The sequence below is a fragment of the Vanessa cardui genome, chromosome 12 (assembly GCF_905220365.1).
Source record: "Vanessa cardui chromosome 12, ilVanCard2.1, whole genome shotgun sequence".
Taxonomy (NCBI): domain Eukaryota; kingdom Metazoa; phylum Arthropoda; class Insecta; order Lepidoptera; family Nymphalidae; genus Vanessa; species Vanessa cardui.
The window spans coordinates 13,556,411-13,577,416 of NC_061134.1; the positions used below are offsets into that span (position 1 = coordinate 13,556,411).

At 32.5% G+C, this 21,006-nt stretch overlaps 2 protein-coding genes across 2 annotated transcripts in view; one reads left to right on the plus strand and one right to left on the minus strand.

Annotated features, from left to right (window-relative positions):
* LOC124534197 overlaps window positions 1-21,006 on the minus strand; it is a 69,587-nt gene that overhangs the window by 2,124 nt on the left and 46,457 nt on the right. Inside the window, exon 17 of the mRNA XM_047109907.1 lies at window positions 12,974-13,047. Coding sequence (XP_046965863.1) covers window positions 12,974-13,047 — 74 coding nt within the window. The remainder of the gene's footprint in view (window positions 1-12,973; window positions 13,048-21,006) is intronic.
* LOC124534499 (transforming growth factor beta-1-induced transcript 1 protein) overlaps window positions 15,372-21,006 on the plus strand; it is a 38,784-nt gene continuing 33,149 nt past the window's right edge. Inside the window, exon 1 of the mRNA XM_047110411.1 lies at window positions 15,372-15,496. Coding sequence (XP_046966367.1) covers window positions 15,494-15,496 — 3 coding nt within the window. The 5' untranslated portion in view covers window positions 15,372-15,493. The remainder of the gene's footprint in view (window positions 15,497-21,006) is intronic.

Here is a 21,006-nt window from a genome sequence, read left to right on the forward strand (position 1 = left end):
GATAAAGTCTTAAAAGGGATCTAAATCACAACTTTTTTAAGACTTGGGCAAATAAAAACACATCTTCTTAAGATGTGTTTTTATTTGCCCAAGGATCGAATTACCTAATTTTATTATTAGCTGGAACTGCGGCTTCACTAGTGCGAAGTTTATAAAATTTACAACAAACAAACGGCCAACATTTTACCCAGTGTATTAAAAAAGTAACCTTTGTAAAGGCTCAGACTATATTCATATTAAATTTCATCTAAATCGGTTCAGCGGTCTCAATGTGAAGAGGGTAACAGACGATTACTTTCGAAATTAACAATAACATGATAATTGGGCTGTTGTTTCGTCCACTTTATATTGAGCAATTGTCTGGAACAAAGTTGAATTTTCAGTAGTACTTTAATTAAAAAGCGCATTTATTTACATTTTACATTTATTACATTCACAACATTCTTCACTTAAACCTTCTGTGAAATGCTTTAGATCTTGTTATAGGATTTATGTAAATTTAAAATTAAAAAAAAAAATAACAACAAAAAGACACAATGTATAATACCTTATGCTATATTCGTATCGACAACGTTTATAGTACAGATTCCGAGGGTGAACCCCCAAGGGCGTATCGTCTAGACGACATCTAAACCCCATTTATAACTTAGCAAATAACACTTAAATATGATATAAAATAAAAGTAAGATCTAAAGGTCGTGATAAATTATGTCCAAGAGATTTAGGAGAGATAATATTCAACTGCAAAGACACTTTAACTTTAATTAAATGAATGAATTTGTTCGCACCAAAAGTATTTTTAGAATCATTTTTAAGGTATTGCCTCCCATTCAAGTTTCCTAAAATTGAACTCTGCGACTACCGCTTGCGTTCACCGAATATTTATTTAATATTAATATATAATAATTATTGTTATAGTACTCTTTTATGATTTGGACCAATTATATTTTGAATATATGTAAGCAAAACTGAGGACTAATAGTAAAATCGTCTCACAGTTTGTGAGGCTGTACCTGATACAAATCTGTTTCCGAAAAAAGCTTTAGGTTGTCAAGAAAACTACTGAAACTTAAAAATAATACCTAAAAATAAGAATAAATTCATGAATAACGTAATTACGGCAATAAATAAAAACAAATACTACCGAATTGACAACCACTTATCTTTTTCGAGTCGGAAAAATTTAAAGGTTCAGCACTAATACTTGGTGACACGACTTAGACTTAGCGAGCCTGTCGTGATAAGTGCCACCCTGATTATTTATACTACATTTACTAACATCGAAGTTCCCGAGATTCAAATTTCATACGAAACCAATCAGGGTAGTTGTGAGTTGTGACCACTGATCATCAAGTGCCTCGTTAACCCGAACTCTTAACGATGCAATAAATAAATAATCAGCACCAGTTTACAACAATCTATAGTTATTCGGCTGTCGTGCCAAAAATCGATGTAGAAATCATTAATCGTAAAACATAATAATATATATACACATATATGAGACAACATCACATACATTACTCTGATCCCAAAGTAAGTAGCTAAAGCACTTGTGTTATGGAAAATCAGAAGCAACGACGGTACCACAAGCACCCAGACCCAAGACAAAATAGAAAACTAATGATGACTCAGCCGGGAATCGAACCTAGGACCTCGGAATGGCGTACCCAAGAAAAAGTGTACACACCACTCGACCACAGAGGTCGTCAAATAATGATTCCTTATATATCTATAAACGAGTCGTATCTGACAATTACATCCATAGACCAATGTAAGAACTAGTTTCATCCTGCCTAGACAAATTGCTGCTAAATATGCTCTTTAAATCTAGAATCAGATTAAGTAAATCTAGACATTTAGAGTAATTTGGAATAATTTTCGCAATGCATTTTAAATTGCGACGACCTCGCGTTGTTGACGTCATCGTTATAAGTTGATAAACTTTACGACGGTCAATTTCTGAACGATTAACCAATAACCTGTAACCGAAGTACAAAAAGAAGTACGCCTACTCATCAAAATGTTTTTTTTTTTTATTAATAGACATAATAATACTTTTTGGTTGAGTTTTGTACAAGTCATCATTACAAGAGTTTAGTAAGTTATCTCAGTGGCGGATTTACCAATAGCCTAAGTAGGCCTAGGGCGGCAGATCAAAAGGAGGGGCGAATTTAGACAAATTTATTTTTTATCTTACATGAATAAAAAAACCTAAAATTATATGTAAATACACATTACGTCCGTAATTCATATACTTGTCACTACATAGCGGGTTGATCACGATGATACTAATAACGGGATAAGCCGATGTAATAAAGACGAAAGAAAACAAATCATAAAGTTGCAATTTCAGAATAAATTTAATTAATATGATCGTAAACTAAATTTAAGTATTGAATTTTAAAAGTCAGTAGGGGCGGCAAAAACTGAATAGCCTACTAACGGCAATTTTTCAAATTCGCCACTGTATTATCTAATTGAAAAATATTAGTACACAGATTTTCTATTACAACTTTTGCATTTAATAAATATTTCACGAAGACTTTTTGTTTGATAAATTTTGTGATTGTATTGATCGTCACTTTTATACCATAAAATATATATATACATATCGGTGCTCCTCAATTTGTATTATACTTAAACAATCTACATTGTCCATATTTCCATTATTTAGCCATTCGATTCCAAGTGTTCCACAGACAATTTCAAGTTGTGACGTCACAACTAGCTTGGTGGTAGGGCTTTGTGCTAGCCCGACTGGGTAGGTACCACCCACTCATCAGTTATTCTACCGCCAAATAACAGCACTCAGTATTGTTGTGTTCCGGTCTGAAGGGTGAGTGAGCCAGTGTAACTACAGGAACAAGGGACATAACATCTTAGTTCCCAAGGTTGGTGGCGCATTGACGACGTAAGGAATAGTTAATATTTCTTACATTTTTATTGTCTATGGTTGATGGTGACCATCAGGTGGCCCATATGCTCGTCCGCCAACCTATACCATAAAAAAATCCAAGTGTTCCACAGACAAATTCAAGTTTTGTTTTATGACGTCACAACGCCGTAACAAGCGGTGCGTTGTACGTCACAAATTGCAGCATCGAGGTGAACAGTACAACACCGAAGCAATATTATGTGCCCCGTCCCGAAAGATAATACATGAGCTATTCGGAAAATCCACCAGAAACTTTAGTACTTACATGTAAAGTTATTAACAAACCTTTTTTAATCTGTTGACCACGAACTCTACCAGTAAAACAAAACACAAAAACAAAACAAGTTTTCGAAACAGCAGCGAAAAGAAACGACAAGGAACTCATATAGTTGCCCTTTCCAAAAACACCAGATTTACAACGATTTTTAGTATTTACAGGTATTGTTCTTACAGTTACAACTCGAACCTCAATCCAAACATATTAAGCAATTAAATTAATGTATCCTTACAAAGTTGGAATGTTACGAATATTTTACAAACGCCATAACATATATCTTGTTTAGAGATAAGTCACGCTATAAGCCCACCCCATTGTATTAATAGATTTCGTAAAACGTTCTAGACTTCGAATCCCCCTAGACCTTGACCTTGAACGCTACACGGACACGGAAGATGTGCTGATAGGACGGAGATGGCACGGGGTGGTACGGGGTGGAACGGATAGGGTGACCACACGGATGAATATTTTCAAAAATCCATATCGCAAGTTTTGGAAATTGTCATTATTGCTTAACGATTTTTAAATTCTTATATAAATATTTAAAAATGTTTTCATCTGATCTACATATGATTTGATTAAACTTGAGAATGAACGAATTAATGAATTATATCGTAAACTAAAAACAAAAATAAAGAAAGATATGATTAAACATAGAAAAATACAAACAAAACAAAATGAGTGTAAATGCAAAAACAAAAATAGTTGTACTTACGGCTAATTAGACATGTCTTCCAGACAACCCAAAACTTCTGTATGGTATTCACATATAGTTGTTATATTATTAAAATATAGATTTCAAGTAATTATATGACTGACTTGTAACTTGTTTTATAAAATTAGTTTATTTCATATGATTGTTTAAGCAAATAAAGATAAAATAGCGGTGTAAAAGAGTTATTGGGATCATGTCAATTTGTTATTGATAAATAAAAAGTATGATAAACAGAAATAAAGTTTTCCGTATACTAGTCAGAATATCATCTATCAATGCATTTAATATAATATTATAATCTATTTCATTCAAATACACAATCCTTACAACGTAATACAAAAACTGTGTCATATTAGTATTATATCTGTTTAAAAGGTGTGCAACCAAATAAGACGTCACTATTTATTTTGGTAGAATAATAAAATATATATAATTATGGTCAACCTACAATGTATTTCCAGCGTTATATCAAACGATTGCATTTGAAAGTTTACTGAAAATACTGCAGAAAACAACTACGATCATAGCATAATCTATACATATAATAAAATTTGAGTGTCTGGTTGTAATATTAAAATAGCCCTTTTTGACACAATGCATATGTATACACGGTACATATACCAAAATAACATTTTTTTTCTGTCTGTCTGTCTGTCTGCCTGTATTTTTGTGTTTGTTCCCGCTAATCTCTGGAACGGCTGGACCGATTTTGACGGGACTCTCACCGGCGAGATAACTGATATAATAAGGAGTAACTTAGGCTACAATGTTTCTATTTTTAATTCTAACGCGTACAAGGTCGCGGACACAGCTAATAAGTCGAATTTTAGGCAATCACATACAAATGCTGATAGAGCATGGTGTTATTTCTGTTATAAGATAACGCAAATATATTTAACATTTCTTATCAATATAGTATTTGAATGGTCTGTTATAAAAATAACTATAGATAAGCTTTACTTATATAAAACGAAAATCTATAAATCATGAAAATACCAGGATACATAAGTAACATACTAAGTTTCTCATATTTTTTCTCAATAGAATCCACATTTTAAAGCTATTGAATTAAATTTAAAACTGCAATAATATTTAAAAATATTTTTTTGTTAATGTTAGGTATTTTAAGGTGCTCACGTTATGTAGTCAAAATTATTTTGAATATATATTTTATTTTTATTATATTTTAGGGAAACAAAAATTAAGATGAATTTATAGGATTAAAATATACAAAATTACGTATATTAGCTAAGTTTCCACTGGTAATATATATTATATGTGTAAATTATACATAATAGGAAACGCGACAGAGAGTCGTCAACTTCCTAACCAAAATTAAATTAAATATAATCATATAAATATATCAAAAGTATAACACCTCGTCTCATTGCCTACACTGGTGATAGGAAGGCTGGTTCGTTTTTGCCCAGAGGATCGGAATTGCGATTCAACGGAGAAATGCTGCTAGCATTCTTGCCACCATTCTACGCGGTCAAGATTTATACAGTAACTAGTTTTAGTTCATATTTGTATATATTTAAGCATTTAATGTTATTAATTCTTACGTTAATAAATGGTCATATGATATTACAAGTTATTACGTTTGTGTAAAGATCATATTCACATAACACAAACAAATATTGATAATTTGGGATAGCGTACTTAATTCGGATGTGATCGGTTTTACGAATTTTGCCGATGCTACATCAAGTTGCGTCTTACTATACGTGCATCGACGATCTATTATTGGACATCAGTTCTTATCATATTATCAGATCGCATAGATGATGTCAAAGCGCGTGACAATGGGGTTGGAGGTCGTCCTTGCGTACACAGAGGTCCCAAGTCGAACGATTCTCGACTAGAACAATGGGAAACGCATGTGCAGTAAATTTAAATGACCACACCGATATAGCCACGGTGTACTCCTGACGCTGATGATATCATAGTCTTTAATAGGCACCGTTTAACGGACAATAAAACCTACGATCGGATCGTTACTTAACAGAAATACAATGTGATTAATTCAAATGAATAACAATTAATACACTTGATAGAGAAAACATAACAGTCTTCTTGGTAGAGCTCAGTTAAGTGAAAATGATATGACGTTTAATCTGATACTAAAATTGTATATGGTATTTATTTAGATTTAAATTAGAATTAAAATAAAAAGTTATTTGGAAGGTTTTCTATTCTTGCTGGTACGGTACGACTATGTGCAAATCCGTCTGAGTAAGACCCACCATTTCATCAAATATTCTACTATTTATTGTGTTCCGATTTGAAGGGTGAGTGAGGCAGTATAACTCCAGAGACTCAGTATTTAGTAAGAAATGGTTAATATTTCTAGAGCGTGGGCGATGTTGACCACGTAATATCACGAGGCCCATATGCCCGACCGCCTATCTATACTATAGAAAGGTGTGCCCGCGACCTTGTATACGTTTTAATTAACAAAAAAAAATTGTACCCTAAGTTACTCCTTATTATATAAGTTATCTGTCCCTCCCTCTAATTTCCCGTCAAAATCGGTCCAGTCGTTCCAGAGATTAGCCGGAACAAACAGATAAATAGACACACAGACAGACATACAAAAATTGTAAAAATTCGTATTTTGGTATATGTACCGTGTTTACAATTTACATACATATGCATTGATTAAAAAAGGTATATATTTTAATCTTACAAACAGACACTCAAATTTTATTATATGTATAGATTCTTGCACCCGAGATATTCACAATTAACAATCAATATTATTCTCATTTTTTTTAGTTAAGTGCTGCATTGGATGTGATAAAAATTTTAGTGTTTTATAGAATTTGAATCTGACACAAAATGATACATGTATCGTATAGAACAGTTTCACACTATTACATCATTGATATAGAATTCAATGAACTTTGAGCCTCGAAAATATTTCATTGTTTCATATTTTTACGTATTTGATTCTTAATTACGAAACGTAGCAAAAAACAAACCTGATATACTTTATCGTTCGTAATCCTTTACGTGGAAATGTACTCGAGGACAATCTAATTGTACAAGCAGAGTTCGACCATTGACTGTTTGAACTCAGTTGAAATTTATTCAAGAAATGATTATATACATATATTGATATTTTATAATAGTGAAACTCAGCTGACGTTGTTCTTTGCTTCAGCTACTCGCATCGAGCTCCTGCCCGTCGTCTGGCGTAAATCGTCACTCCACCGAGGACGTCCTACACTACGTTTGCCGAGACACGGTCTCCACTCTAGAACACGCTTTCCCCAACGAATATCGGTTCTTAAAAGTATAAGTAGTAAAGTAAAGTAACAGCCTGTAAATTTCCAACTGCTCAGATAAGGCCTCCTCTCTCATTAAGGAACATATTCCACCACGCTGTTCCAATGCGGGTTGGTGGAATGTACATGTGGCACAATTTTTATGAAATTTGTCACATGCATGTTTCCTCACGATGTTTTCCTTCACCGCTGAGCACTAGATGAATTATAAAGAAAAATACGAATATAAGCATAAGCACATGAATCAGCGGTGCTTGCCTGGGTTTGAACCCGCAATCATCGGTTAAGATGAACGCGTTCTAACCACTGGGCCATCTTAGCTCCACAATAGTATGTCATGTCCAAATTGCATACATAATTAAAGGCATGTCAGAAGTTGCCAGTTAGCGTACTTAGACAGATCGTACTATCGGACACTTATCGTCTTATCGTCCACATCGGATTATTTATCGATGTCATTATATTTTAAATAATAACCGTGTATTCAAAATAACAATGACAAAATTTAATTCGACAAATAAAAGATTCTTGTAAACATTATCAAACGATAATAGAAAAACTGTGTAGAGTTAGGTTCTTGGAAATGCCGATTGAGGGTACCTATTATTATCAAATATTGAGAGATAATCTATTGAAATGAATGCCAAAAAAATACGACACATTACTCTACTCTGTACAAGTTGGCTTCATCTTTTTAACAGATGTCAATTCTGCTCGACATAACTTTGCAGTGACGAATATATTACTTTGTAAATTTTACGATTTTAAAAATTGTAAAAATAAAAAATACAAGAAAAGTAACACAAGTGCCTAAAGATTGAAGCGTAATCAAAAATTTGAAGACCTTTTGTTGCTTCAAAGTAAAATTAAAATAGAAACACAGAAGTAATAGACAATTTGTACAATGTCATATGGAAAAAAGTCGAGACGAATCCTGAGACGGTTATCACATAAAGTTTAATATTGTAGTTCTAGCAGTGTTGTTGTTTGTAAATTCTTTAATTACTAGCGGCCCATCTCTGCTTCGCACGGGTGGACATAAGTCATTTTTCCCCTTGGGTTACGTTACTTAAGTTGTATTAAGGATGCCTTATCTTTTCTAGCAGTAAGTATAGCCTATGTCCACGAGTAACGTGGATAATGTAGCTTTCAAATGGTGAAAGAATTTTTTAAATCGGTGCATTTTGGAATACAAGAAACAAAGTTTTCCTCTTTATAATATTAGTATAGATTGTTTTTAATAAAATATAAGTATTGCGGATATCGATAATGACTTAAATAAATTTCATGTAACATCACAATAACTATGTAAATTACACTATGAATTAAATGTCGACTCATTGATTCGGTAATTTGTTTAAGTATCCTAAAAAGAAGTAAAAAAATACAGTTATCATATGGATAGTTGATTGTGTGGGTAGATCATTTCGCAGTTAAATCAATTTAATTTTAATTTTATCTATAGGTACATATAATAAAATTGTAGATTTATATATTGAGAGTATGTTTGTAAATTTGTAATATATAACAGCTTTTTAGCAAATGTATATGTATGTATACACGGTACATATAGCAAAAAAAAACATTTTTTTTTGTTTGTCCTGGCCAATCTATGCAGTGGCTGGACCGAATATGACAGAACTTTGACTGGCAGTTACTTGGTGTAACAAGGAGTAACATAGGCAACAGTTTCATTTTTGTTAAATTCAATCGCGCACGTCACCTTAATAAGAAACAAGTTACCCTAAAAATAAGACAATGAAATCTGTATTAATGATGATGACGGCAACTAGTAAAGTGTGCGGGTTATATTGCAGCACTAATATGATACCCATAGCCTAATCACCAAAACACTACATCGCATTAACTTAACCAATATACAAGTTAATAATAAAACTTATTTACGTAGTGGTATAACTGTCTGTAAAAGGTAACACTGGCACTCATTGTATATTCTATCGCCAAAGAGTAATCTATAGTAATATTATAAATGTAAACTAAACTCTGTCTGAAATTGAAAGCCCATACTTATAAGTACAATCATACACATAATTAAATCAAACCTTTACTACTAATATACAAAACTGATATAACAACACATATTACATATCGTTTCCAAAGTGTTAATAAACAACTTATTCAGAGCTTCGATTTCCAAAACATATTTATAACCATCAATTATCAAAACCGCTACTAAAAAGAATATTTGTTTTTGAAATGTAAAAAAAAACAACAATTTATATGATATCATATAAAGATTAGTAACCACAATTTTAAGGACCACGTGGGTTGAATCTGATACATGTTAAACGTCATTTTCGACCACATGACCTTATATAGGGGTTCAACAGAACACCATCGAGTAATTAGTCATCAGAGACCATAATGATAGATGTGGGCGAGATATCACAGTAGGCTTTAATTATTTTTACTATATTTTTAAGGTGACCCTAACCGCACACGATGGATTAATAGGATCGAATCATCAACAACTAGATACATCATCTATACTAACCTTGTATTTGAGTAGTTATATTTGATTAATATGTTTTTATTGTTGTTGCTTTTATTTTTTAACTTTTTTTTATACTTCTTATTCTTTTATTATGTGTTTTTTTTATTTTGTTTTGTGTCCTAATAAAAATTTATTTATTTCTTTCTTTCTTTCTTTCTTACTGATATGATAAATATGAAAGTAAGTCTGTTTGTATGTTTGTCTGTGGGTTTTGAACCAACGAACGAAATTTCATAAAATTTTGTGTCCGAGATGACCCAGTGGTTAGAACACGTGCATCTTAACCGATGATTTCGGATTCAAACCCAAGCAAGCACCACTATATATATTTACCATTCATCTCGTGCTCGGCGGTGAAGGAAAACATCGTGAGGAAACCTGCATGTGTCTAATTTGATGGAAATTCTGCCACATGTGCCTTCCACCAACCCGCATTGGAACAGCGTGGTGGAATATGTTCCAAGCCTACTCCTTAATGGGAGAGGAGGCCATTAGGCCAGCAGTGAGAAATTTACAGGCTGTCACTTTTTTATTTTTGTACCCTGAAAGCTTGATCTCCAAGAAAATAGCTAGGCTATACAATATAACAACTGAAACGAAAGCAAAGCCAAAGAGAATTTCAAAGTTGTATACTTTTTTCATTACATACTTGTATTATTTTAAAATTTGTTAAGAGAAGATAAGACTGCCCCTTTTTTAACTCATATTATTATTAAATATTTAATATCGAGGACAATGATTACCTATATTTAGCTTAACTTGATTGAATAGTTAGGACATATTATGATACATAAAGACAGGTTCACTCAGTTTGAGTACAACAAACACTATTAACAATTGTATAGTATAATATTAACAAATAATAAAAATAATTAATTAATGGTAAAAAAACCTCTAAATGCGTTACTTAAGATTTCAATAATCATTACTATAGTTGAATTTCGAACACTGCAAACAAGCAAACATAACTATAAACAAAGTTATAACATTTTTTTTGTTGCCAGTACGCTGACAAACTCTTAAAAATTAAAAATCGTGCTTGCTATTGGTCAATTATAAATCCCTAATGTGCGCATTAGTTTTTATATAGTGGGATGTTCTGTTCTAGTGTGAAAATGTTCGCCATCTCACTCTATTGTTCGTGATCAGAAAAGGACAGTCGACGTCACGCTGTAATTTATTTTAAAGTGGCATCAATTCGCCGATGGTTTGTCATTGTTTATTGCCTGTTTGTTCAAAGTATTATATGACGTTAACGATAGCACACGCCTCATTATACTTAAATGTAGTGAATAATTTTCCGGTATCGAATTCGTAGAAAACGTATTTAACTTTGCCTATTAATATACTTAAACGTTACGCTAAAACACATAAAAAGATTAGGTTTATTACCTATTACTAATACAATAATATATTGTATAGTATTTGATGATTTCGATACAGGAGACATAGATTTTTTGTTTTCTAATAATGATATCAAAAAAATCTAACCGGCAATAACTTTAATTAATTATAGCTATTTTAATTATTTTCTTTATTTCTTTGTCATACACATTAGTTACTAATAAGATCCCTGGGCTTGATCTTTTGTCATTCGATTAGGTTTGGTGAATGACTTGTACATTATGAAAACAAATTGGTTTTCAAGATCTGTAGATGTAGATGTACTAAGGAGAATCTACTCTCCGAAGCGGTGGTGGCTTCACTTAATATAATTGTTAAATGACGATTTAAAATTGCTTGTAAAAGCCTACTTGAATAAAGTTATTATTGATTTTTTTTTTTTGAAAAATTTTTGGAAAATCAGAAGTAACGACGGTACTACAAACACCCAGACCCAAGACAACATAGAAAACTAATGATAATCTACATCGACTCAGCCGGAAATCGAACCTAGGATCCGAAGTGGCGTACCAATGAAAACCGGTGTATACACCACTCGACGACGGAGGTCATCATATAGTTCAAGCGAGCAAAGCGGCTAGTTTATTTATAAAATTTATTTTTTTGTGCATAACTAGTCCACGAGTACTTGTAATTTCCAAAATATTTTAGACACACCATACATTTTTGGAGTTATTATTATCGACCCTGTATACAAAAGTATGTAGATACATTTATTTATCAAATATTATCAGTTTTTGTATGTAATAGATGATAACATGTTATGATGATTCAGTTATCAAAAAATGTATATTTTTCTGTTTACACATCATTAATAAGCTATTCTGTGAATATAGGTCTTTCTAGGCTCTACTTCCGCACATGAACAGTCAGAGTAAGAAGATAAGTCAGAGTAAGAACTTGATAAAGGAATTAATTTGAAAACTGACGAAGGTTTTTGACAAGTCCGCAACTCTTAGCACCTTTTGAATCCAAACATTAAATCATTGCGACGCAATATGTCATTCACGATCGGTAAAGCAGATAATCGCTCATACAGAGCACACGAAAATAGATCTTAAGGTGACGAACCTTTTCTTACCCCTAATGTACATTAGTGTTACTTTTTTATATGATATATTATTTGCGAGCATTATATTGGCTCGTCCGCCCTTTAAACTGGAACACAACAATCCTACTACTATTATAAAGGCGAAAGTTTGTATGTATGGAAGTTTGTTACTCTTTCACGTAAAAACTACTGAATGGATTTGAATGAAACTTTATCACAATATAGCTTATACATCAGAATAACACATAGGCTACAATTTTTGAGGTTTCTAATGTGAGGTCGTAAATAAACACATTTTTTGCGCTTACATTGCAAACGCTGACTGAATCCTACAAGATAGATCAAAACAATGTACTACAGTATTGTACAACTTAAAAAGGTCTACAAAAAAGTCCGTAATGGTATATGTTTATCTCTTAGGAATAACCCACAATAACCATTTTTTATCCTTTACTTTGTACGAGAAATAATGGCTTATTTACGAAGCGATTTTAAGCGATTACTAGACTAGACGGGACGAACCTGAAGTCCACGCGAACGAAGTCGCGGGCAAAAGCTAGTACTGAATATTATCGTTTTCATATGCGATGACTGGGTGATAACTTCCTAGACGAGCTTAAAAAAATCCTACCACCAAAATAAATCTTTACAATTTTTTGTATGAAAACCTACCTTATTTGTGCATACGATAGCTGTATTAAATATCCAACGAGCTAAACTGTTAAAGTATAAGCCCTAATAATAATCCCTTAATCCTTAAGTGTATTTAGATATATGCAAGCTCACCCCGCCGCGTCTCCACCGCACAGCTGCCGGAGAAGTTTCGTCACTTCGACGCTAGCCGGACCTGAATCTGGGACCTGTTAACGAAATATTAAGACCAATTAATCCACCAAACGTATACGTCTATAATATTAATTATATTTAAGTTAATGTCGTAATAAGAGAACATTAAATGATAAGGTTTTTAGGCAAAATACTTCAATCCACCTGATGGTAAGTGATAATGTAATCCAAAGATGAAGATGGCCAGTACAATCAGGAAGAATGAACTGCACTAACGTCCCTCACCATGCCAGATATCAAGATACCTTTGCCGCGAAGGAGATCAGTTTGTATGAGGCCATATGAGAGTTATATGAGGACGTATGATGGTAGAGAATTTCATTTTGTTAGCGGTATTTGTATCTATAAAGACTCTGCGCCTTAGGGGTCACGCATATTTATTTATTTTTTTAATTATTAAGCCAGCAAGATTTTATAACCAAGCAGCTTCCAAATTTCATTGTCAGGACAAATTACTATCTACTTATTTGAGAAAAATAAGTAATTTTCATGCTCTTCGCTCTAAGACTTCTATTTCTTTGCAGAGGTAGTTTTACTAAATCTAACCCTGTAAAATGACGATGCAAACGTACTTATAAATAAACCTAATCGTGCGTATATACTAATTACGATTCAGTATCAATTTTGTAAACGAAAACATCTCCGAAGCTAAACAGCATTTGTTTGTAGGTATATTGTCAACGATACAACGATAGCCTGTTGCAAACGAGGTGATCACAACGAGATTTACAGAGATTTGATGTCTAGCAAATGGTCGAGACTGTCGGACTTGACCTTGCTCTGCGATGCCACGGTACCTTGAACGGTCAAGCGGGAGTTTAAATGATAGTGCATTTTTTATTAATTATTCATCGAAATTTGAGGTACATTTTTCGGAAACCACGTTAATCATCAAGGTTACTCATACTATAACCAATCTCAAACAGATTCATTACTAGTGCAGGTTCGAGTCAACCTATTAGTATTATTAACGAGATGCCTTTTTGTGTTCCCTAGAAGAAAATACTGCTGAACAGTTTCGGATAAAATTTTAGTATATAATACATGGCAAAAGTCTGGCGACGGTTTGGCTTGAGTATAAGTTAACTAGCTGTTGCCCGCATCTTCAGTCTCGTTTAAAGGATACGCTGTCATGTATAAAGCATACCAAAGTAGTCAGTTCTTTCTTGAAGTTCAAGCTAGTTTGCCCTTGGTTTGGCCCTTATAACAGACAGACTGACAGACAATGTTCATTTCGAATTAATATTCGTATTGACTTCAAACTTTGTACACTATTGACACATCAAGTGGAACGCCAATTTTATCAGATACTTTTACTAACAAATTCAAAAAGACAAACAAAATTACAAACGCAAGCGGGCGTTAACTGGTAAAATATAAAAATCGAAAAATAAACATCACACTCAGCAACTGAGTTCCTTCCTAATTGTTTCAATCAGAATTGACATTTTATAAAGTTGGTAGCCTTTTAATGAGACACTTTTTATAAGAACATGCATCAAGGAACCCTAAAACAAATCCGAAGGACTCCACCGCCAGTTTTATCCAATCCGTGCGATTCCTCGTAAATGCATCGGTTACGTCATTCGCGATAAGCCGTGTATTTCTGCCCTATATTAGTGTGGTACCGTTAAATATCGATAGTTTTTATTGATGAATAAACAATACTTGTTATTAATAACAGTAATTACTTCGATAAGACGCGGAGGTGTTGAAATATTTCACAGTCGGTTTTATTACGAATACCTATGTGTTATTTCAATTTGTCTAATTCACTGGTTACATCATACAAGATAAGCCACTTGGATTTTAGTGTTTCAATAGTGATGAGAAAATAATTACTTCATCGATGTATGTGTTTTAAAATTCATAAATATCATTTTCCCTATTTACACATACAAGATAACATTGTTGCAAGTAGGTAACTAGCCCACTGCAACGAATTGTCTGTCATCCTTGCCCACAAATTGCCCAGCGAGGCCCGATGGTTACTATACTTATAGTCTTAATCAAGATTTTCAGGTGTTTAATTTGGCTTTATGATTCATATCACGCTGGACGTTGAAGGACAACTACGCGTGCAAACCTGCATGAGTCAAATGATAATCTACAACTAGGAATCAGCATTGGCACATTTCCACTTCTACAACTACACTGGTCATTAGCTTATTAATATTATTATTAGACAATGACGAGCTTTTTTCTTACCTTATTTAAGCCTACGACCTTCACAATCAACTCTTACTTATCAATATTCATTTATGACTACAAAACAAACCAAATACGATAAACGATTCGATAGATGATAAGTTTGCCGTTGCATAATACGATACATCGATAAAACGTTCCTTACACCAAGACATTACATCACTAAAAGCGCGCGTTATTACCGGCCAGTCCGCAACGCGAATCTGTCGTGAACACACGTGTGTCGAAATCTTGTACATTAACTACGAAACCATGGTAAGTTTGCGTTTTCATACAAACTTTTTTTTTTGGTGTAGTTATAAAGACTTATTCGCGATCATCATTTTTCACTTCAAACAATAATATTACCAGTTACCGAAAAATTCGTGTGATTAATCGAACCGGGTAAATGACAAATCAATGACTATACACTTCTTCCAAAATAATACGATCCAGTTCTCACCGAGAGCATAACCCAGTGATTAGATCACGAGAATTTTAGCCGGTTTTAAACTCAGACAGGGAGCAACCCCTGGATTTACATGTTCTTAATTTAAATACGCGACTAAGTAGGTGATAGAATATAGTCCAAAATTTCTCCTCAAAGGAAGAGTAAACCTCAACTCAGTACGATCAGTACTACTAAGGACTTTTCAGTCCTTCGTAGTGGGAGAAGATTATGACTTTTAAAAAATAATACCTTTAAGAAATTTGGATGAATAATTTTCGTTTTATTTATGATGATTAATGCACATCCGGAAGATACGAATGATAAATACCAACAAATCAATAATAATATAATAATAATGATAATTTCATGATTGATAACGTCTTGGCATCAGCGATTAATTCAACTGGTGAAACAAAACAAAAAACGTACCGTTTTGTTTTTGAAAAATAATAAATGACAAGTTTTCTGAATTTATAAATTTTAATTCGTTTCAAGGACGCTAGGTCTTTTAATAAATGAGTGTCTTTATCTCCCGTCATAATAAAGAAGCTGAAGCCATATCATAGATGTGCTCAAGATATTTTCCATACAATTAATAATTTTCAAATGCATAGTGACTACATGAAAACCTCATAAGATCTTATATTATTATACTTTATTATTTCTATTTATGGATTTTTAATAGTTTAAAGAGTAAAATGTGCATTTTCAAAAAAGAAATCGTCTTCAGCCCTTTACTGAAATAAATAGAACATTTAAAGATCTTACATAGAGAATGATTAGTGACTCTTTTGTGAGACAATGTATGTATTTTTACAATATGAAAAAATAATATGTTAAAAATATTCAATTGCAAAATTTTCAAGAGTCGTTAAAATGCAGCATGCAGGCTATTGCAAATAACGATAAAATTATATTTACTGATATATAAAAACTATTGTAAACACGAGATAAAAGAGCTGGTTCTTCTCAGGTGCGAGATGTTTATTTCGAAATCGATGGTAGAGTTAAGAAGTACCATAATAAAGCGTAACGCTACCGTTGAATAAAAATTTTCGATGACTTGGAATGATACGTACTACAATATTCATAGTGTATCTACCACTGAGTCTGGTCCTTTACGAATAGAATCACATTTATAAATCATAATATACGCAATATATAAAAATATACTTTTATTGTAGATTCTTTAGAGTTTCCTTATTTAGTATAGTATTTTTAAAGTACTGTTAGCATTGATTCTTATTAAACAACTAATATTAAAATATCCAAATCTGTAACAATACAAATTTTCTTCTTTCGAATATTGTGGATTTTTTCGAATCAATCTTTTCGCAGTGGATAAGAGTGGTCTCTACTCTCTATATCATAGACGCCATGAACTTGACTTTCTATACTAGGCGAGAGGGACATAAAAGCTTGGTTATCAAGGCTATCGAATGCTTAATATTTCTTAAAAAGTTAATAATAAAAAAACATACATACACTTATCTATATACAGGACTATTCAATAATCTGTTTATACTAATAACAATTAGTTACACTTATGCACCAATCTATAAAAGTCAATGTTAAATTTAATCACAAACCCAATAATACCTACATGCAATCTATTTGTAGAGAGTCATAAAGAAAACGGCAAACCTCACTAATTGACCCGTGCGGTCATCGCAGCGACAACTAAACCGATACACAAACACGATGTATATAAATAGAGTATTGTTTACGATCGGGAGACGGCCGGAGACGCTGAAACCTTGCCGTCGGATATGCTTCCAACTAAATAGACAAAACAGCGGCTGAACTTCTTAGTTCGTAGAATTTTTACGCTCAGTGATATTATTTGTGTTATTCTGAACGTAGTATAAGATAGACTCGCCTCCGGTCGTATGTACTTTTAGATATTTTACACTATGCAACGGATTCTGTTGAGACTTTCATCAATAATGTGTAAATAGAGATTCAAGAGGAAGTGTTTGTATATGTATTACACATGCATACTTTAGTAGAAATGGGACTTTCAAACCCAGAATAAAAGAAGATTTTCATTATGTCAAAACATTAAAAAATATTTTTTTATAATAATATCTGCATATATAGATATATATGCATATGCTTGGTGGCTAGATTTTACAATAGCTAATTTCGATGTCGTGACTACAAATCCAGAGCGGGGCGAATAGAAATGTTCATGTTCAGGGAACTCTCACTAACTTACTATTACTAATTTAACTATTGTCTTAAAAAGCACGTAAAGTCTGCGCTTATCTCTCGGCCCTGTCAGATCACTGACTATGAAGCTGAAGGAAAAGAGGGACATTTGTGTTTCACCTACACACACATGCGTATTTTAACATCTCCTGAACGTATACATCTCACAAGTTCTTACACGAACACAACATAGAGATATAAAGGAGAGTCTATTATTAAAATACTTAAGAAAAATTTAAAACTTCTTAAAAATAAAATAATTCCAGATACCGAGAGACATTGCCAGCAAAGTTCAACGGACGAACGACAATAGAGGTTCTTTTTTTTATGTTTTTCCCAGTTTATTTTCATACGACTTCAATTATCCAACTTAATTTTATGATGATGTAAATTTCGAATACTGCGCTGGCGCACGTTACGAAATTCGAAGCCAACAATGCAATTTAAAACATTTTTTAAATTAATTAATCCGTAATATTAAAAAGAGAACCGCGATAGTTGAATTTAATAATGATTTCATCAAATAAAATAATTATTATTAGTATGATTTAAAGTTATAGGTAATAATAATGAGCATTAAGTATATAGAAAATTTAGAAGGAGGAATAATATCTCGCAAGTAAAAAATATAAAACAATTAATGATATTGATATAGTAATATTACAAAATAGTATTTACATAATTTTTATAGAACAAAAATAACATTTTTTCTATTATGTAAGAATGACATCCTCTTTTAAATCAATATTTTGTTGCTGTAGGTTAGTACTTTTCTCAACGCAAGGTTCAATTACAAATATAAATACATCCGGAAGAATATCGAAACACAATTGTTGTGATATATGTAGTTATACCGTTAAAAAAAATATTACAAACATTTTCGTATTTCAGTTTAAAGTTAGCGAGTTAGTAAGTGTGAGTATAGACCGGTCTTCGCGTACTACCCACATACATACATCCACCATCAAACGGCGATACCTTATGTTGAAAAGTGGATGAATCAGTGTAATTAAAAGCATGGGACATTTTTTGACGAATTACAGTAAGGAAGGAGGAAATAAACTTTTATGCTGTCTTACAAACAATGCCTCCGAATAAGGATAACGATTTTAGTATGTAATTTTGAATAACTCACTGGATCCTTAGAATGCTGTACGACACCAATGTATACGAATCAAACTACCAAGTGCGGCTTACAAACACGTGTATTTGAATCTTTCCATAGTGCTATATAAAACAATGAGAGAATGTTGCCATCGCGATGTAGAAATGTTCATGATTTAACATAACATATGTACATTAATTACTTAACTTAATCAAAATAAACGAGAGAAATACCAAAGGCACGAACAACACGGACAGAAATTGTGGTTCTACGATTTCTTTCTTGCTTTCGAAATTGCTATAGCTCGCAAGAGTACTTAAATAAAGTATTTTTTTGATATCTTATTATTTTGTAAATGCAAAACATTTATTCAGTGTTTCCTCCCAGTTAAAATATTTTTGCACTTAAAACAGCCGCATTAATGGTAGCGGAATTGTTGATGTACATAGCGTGTAGCATTTCAGGTAGATTTAACACATTCCTACCTTTCTTGATTACTTAGAATTTAAGTGAATTATCCAAGACAACGTGAATTAAAACGTCCTAAAAAAATTGTCAGCGACCTATTTTCAAACGGTCACAGAATAACGAAACAAATCGTATTTCCAGGCGAGCTAATTCAGTAGTGATTCAACCGTTATTTTAGTATCTAGTGTTCGAATAGCATCTAGTGTCTTACGCGAAAACTCATCTCGTATTATTTTATCTTCATCCCCGCTTAAATCTTCATCTTTTATTAGACGCACCGAAATCAACGTTCACATTTCTTGTTATAATGATCTCCTAAATTCTATTATTTCAATTATTACATCGCCGTTCTTGATTCTAATTTCATACGGGTTGTATTTTGAGTTTTCATTACATACAATTTATGTGATTGTTATTAATTCAATCTAATTTATTTTAATGAAACATAAAATTTCTTATTTATCTATTTATTTGTGTGAAAGCGTATTTCACATCTAACTTATCAATCAGGAAATTAAAGCATATAAGTTTTCAAGGCTACACAAACTTAACAATCCTAGTTAATCGCATTGTCAAAACTATTTATATCATATGAACGTATTAGTCAGTATCAAAACACACTAATTAATAGAATCATAGGTATAAAGATTACGATTATCACTATCTTGAAATACAACTGTATATGCGTAGCATACATATTTATCTATATGGTATATCATTACTATTTTACACATTAAATAGTATATAGGTGTCCGCCTCACTTATCTAGTGACTAGTACTTAAAGCTGCAGGTTCCAAGGGCTCGAACCTCGGGTCAGATTCAAATCTTAACAACGAAGATTATTGGGCATTAAGATAGAATACTTTTAGTAGGAAAATTAGTAAAAATATTAATCATTCTTGATGATAGCCAAAGAGCGTTTGCGTTAAGGTTTCAGAAGTTAATAACCAAATTAATAGTTGGAAATAAAAGGGAAAATAATGTTAGAAGACATTCTCTAACAGTCAACCGTTGGGCTAATTAAAACTATTGGGATAGTATTATTGTGTTAGTAGATAAGAATCATAAAGAAACGGGCAAAACCACACGCAAACCAAAGCAATCTCTAATAATGTATGCTGACTGGAATCGCAGCGGTGATGAAGGTTGGAAGTAACTTGCAAACGTGCTATTTCATGTCAATCAATACATTTTGTCGTAAAATATTTGATTTATTACAGATAATATATTGCGTTGCTGGTTCGCAGCCAACTCACCTTTATATTTAGGATTCAAAAGGTTTTCCAGTGTAAAACATGTAATATTTGATTTCCCTGATTAACGACACAGTTGTAACCAAAATATATACAAAAACGAAAATTTCTACTACTTGTTGATTTCTGTCCTTTTTTTCGGAAAGAATAATAATTCAACTTGTTGGCTGTTTTTATTGGGAGAACATTATTAGCGGTGATAGTTTTACAATGCTTTTTTTTGACAACTTCTATAAAGATCGTTATATCCAATGGTGATAAACCGCAAAATAATCCGTTGGTGAATCTATCGCATAA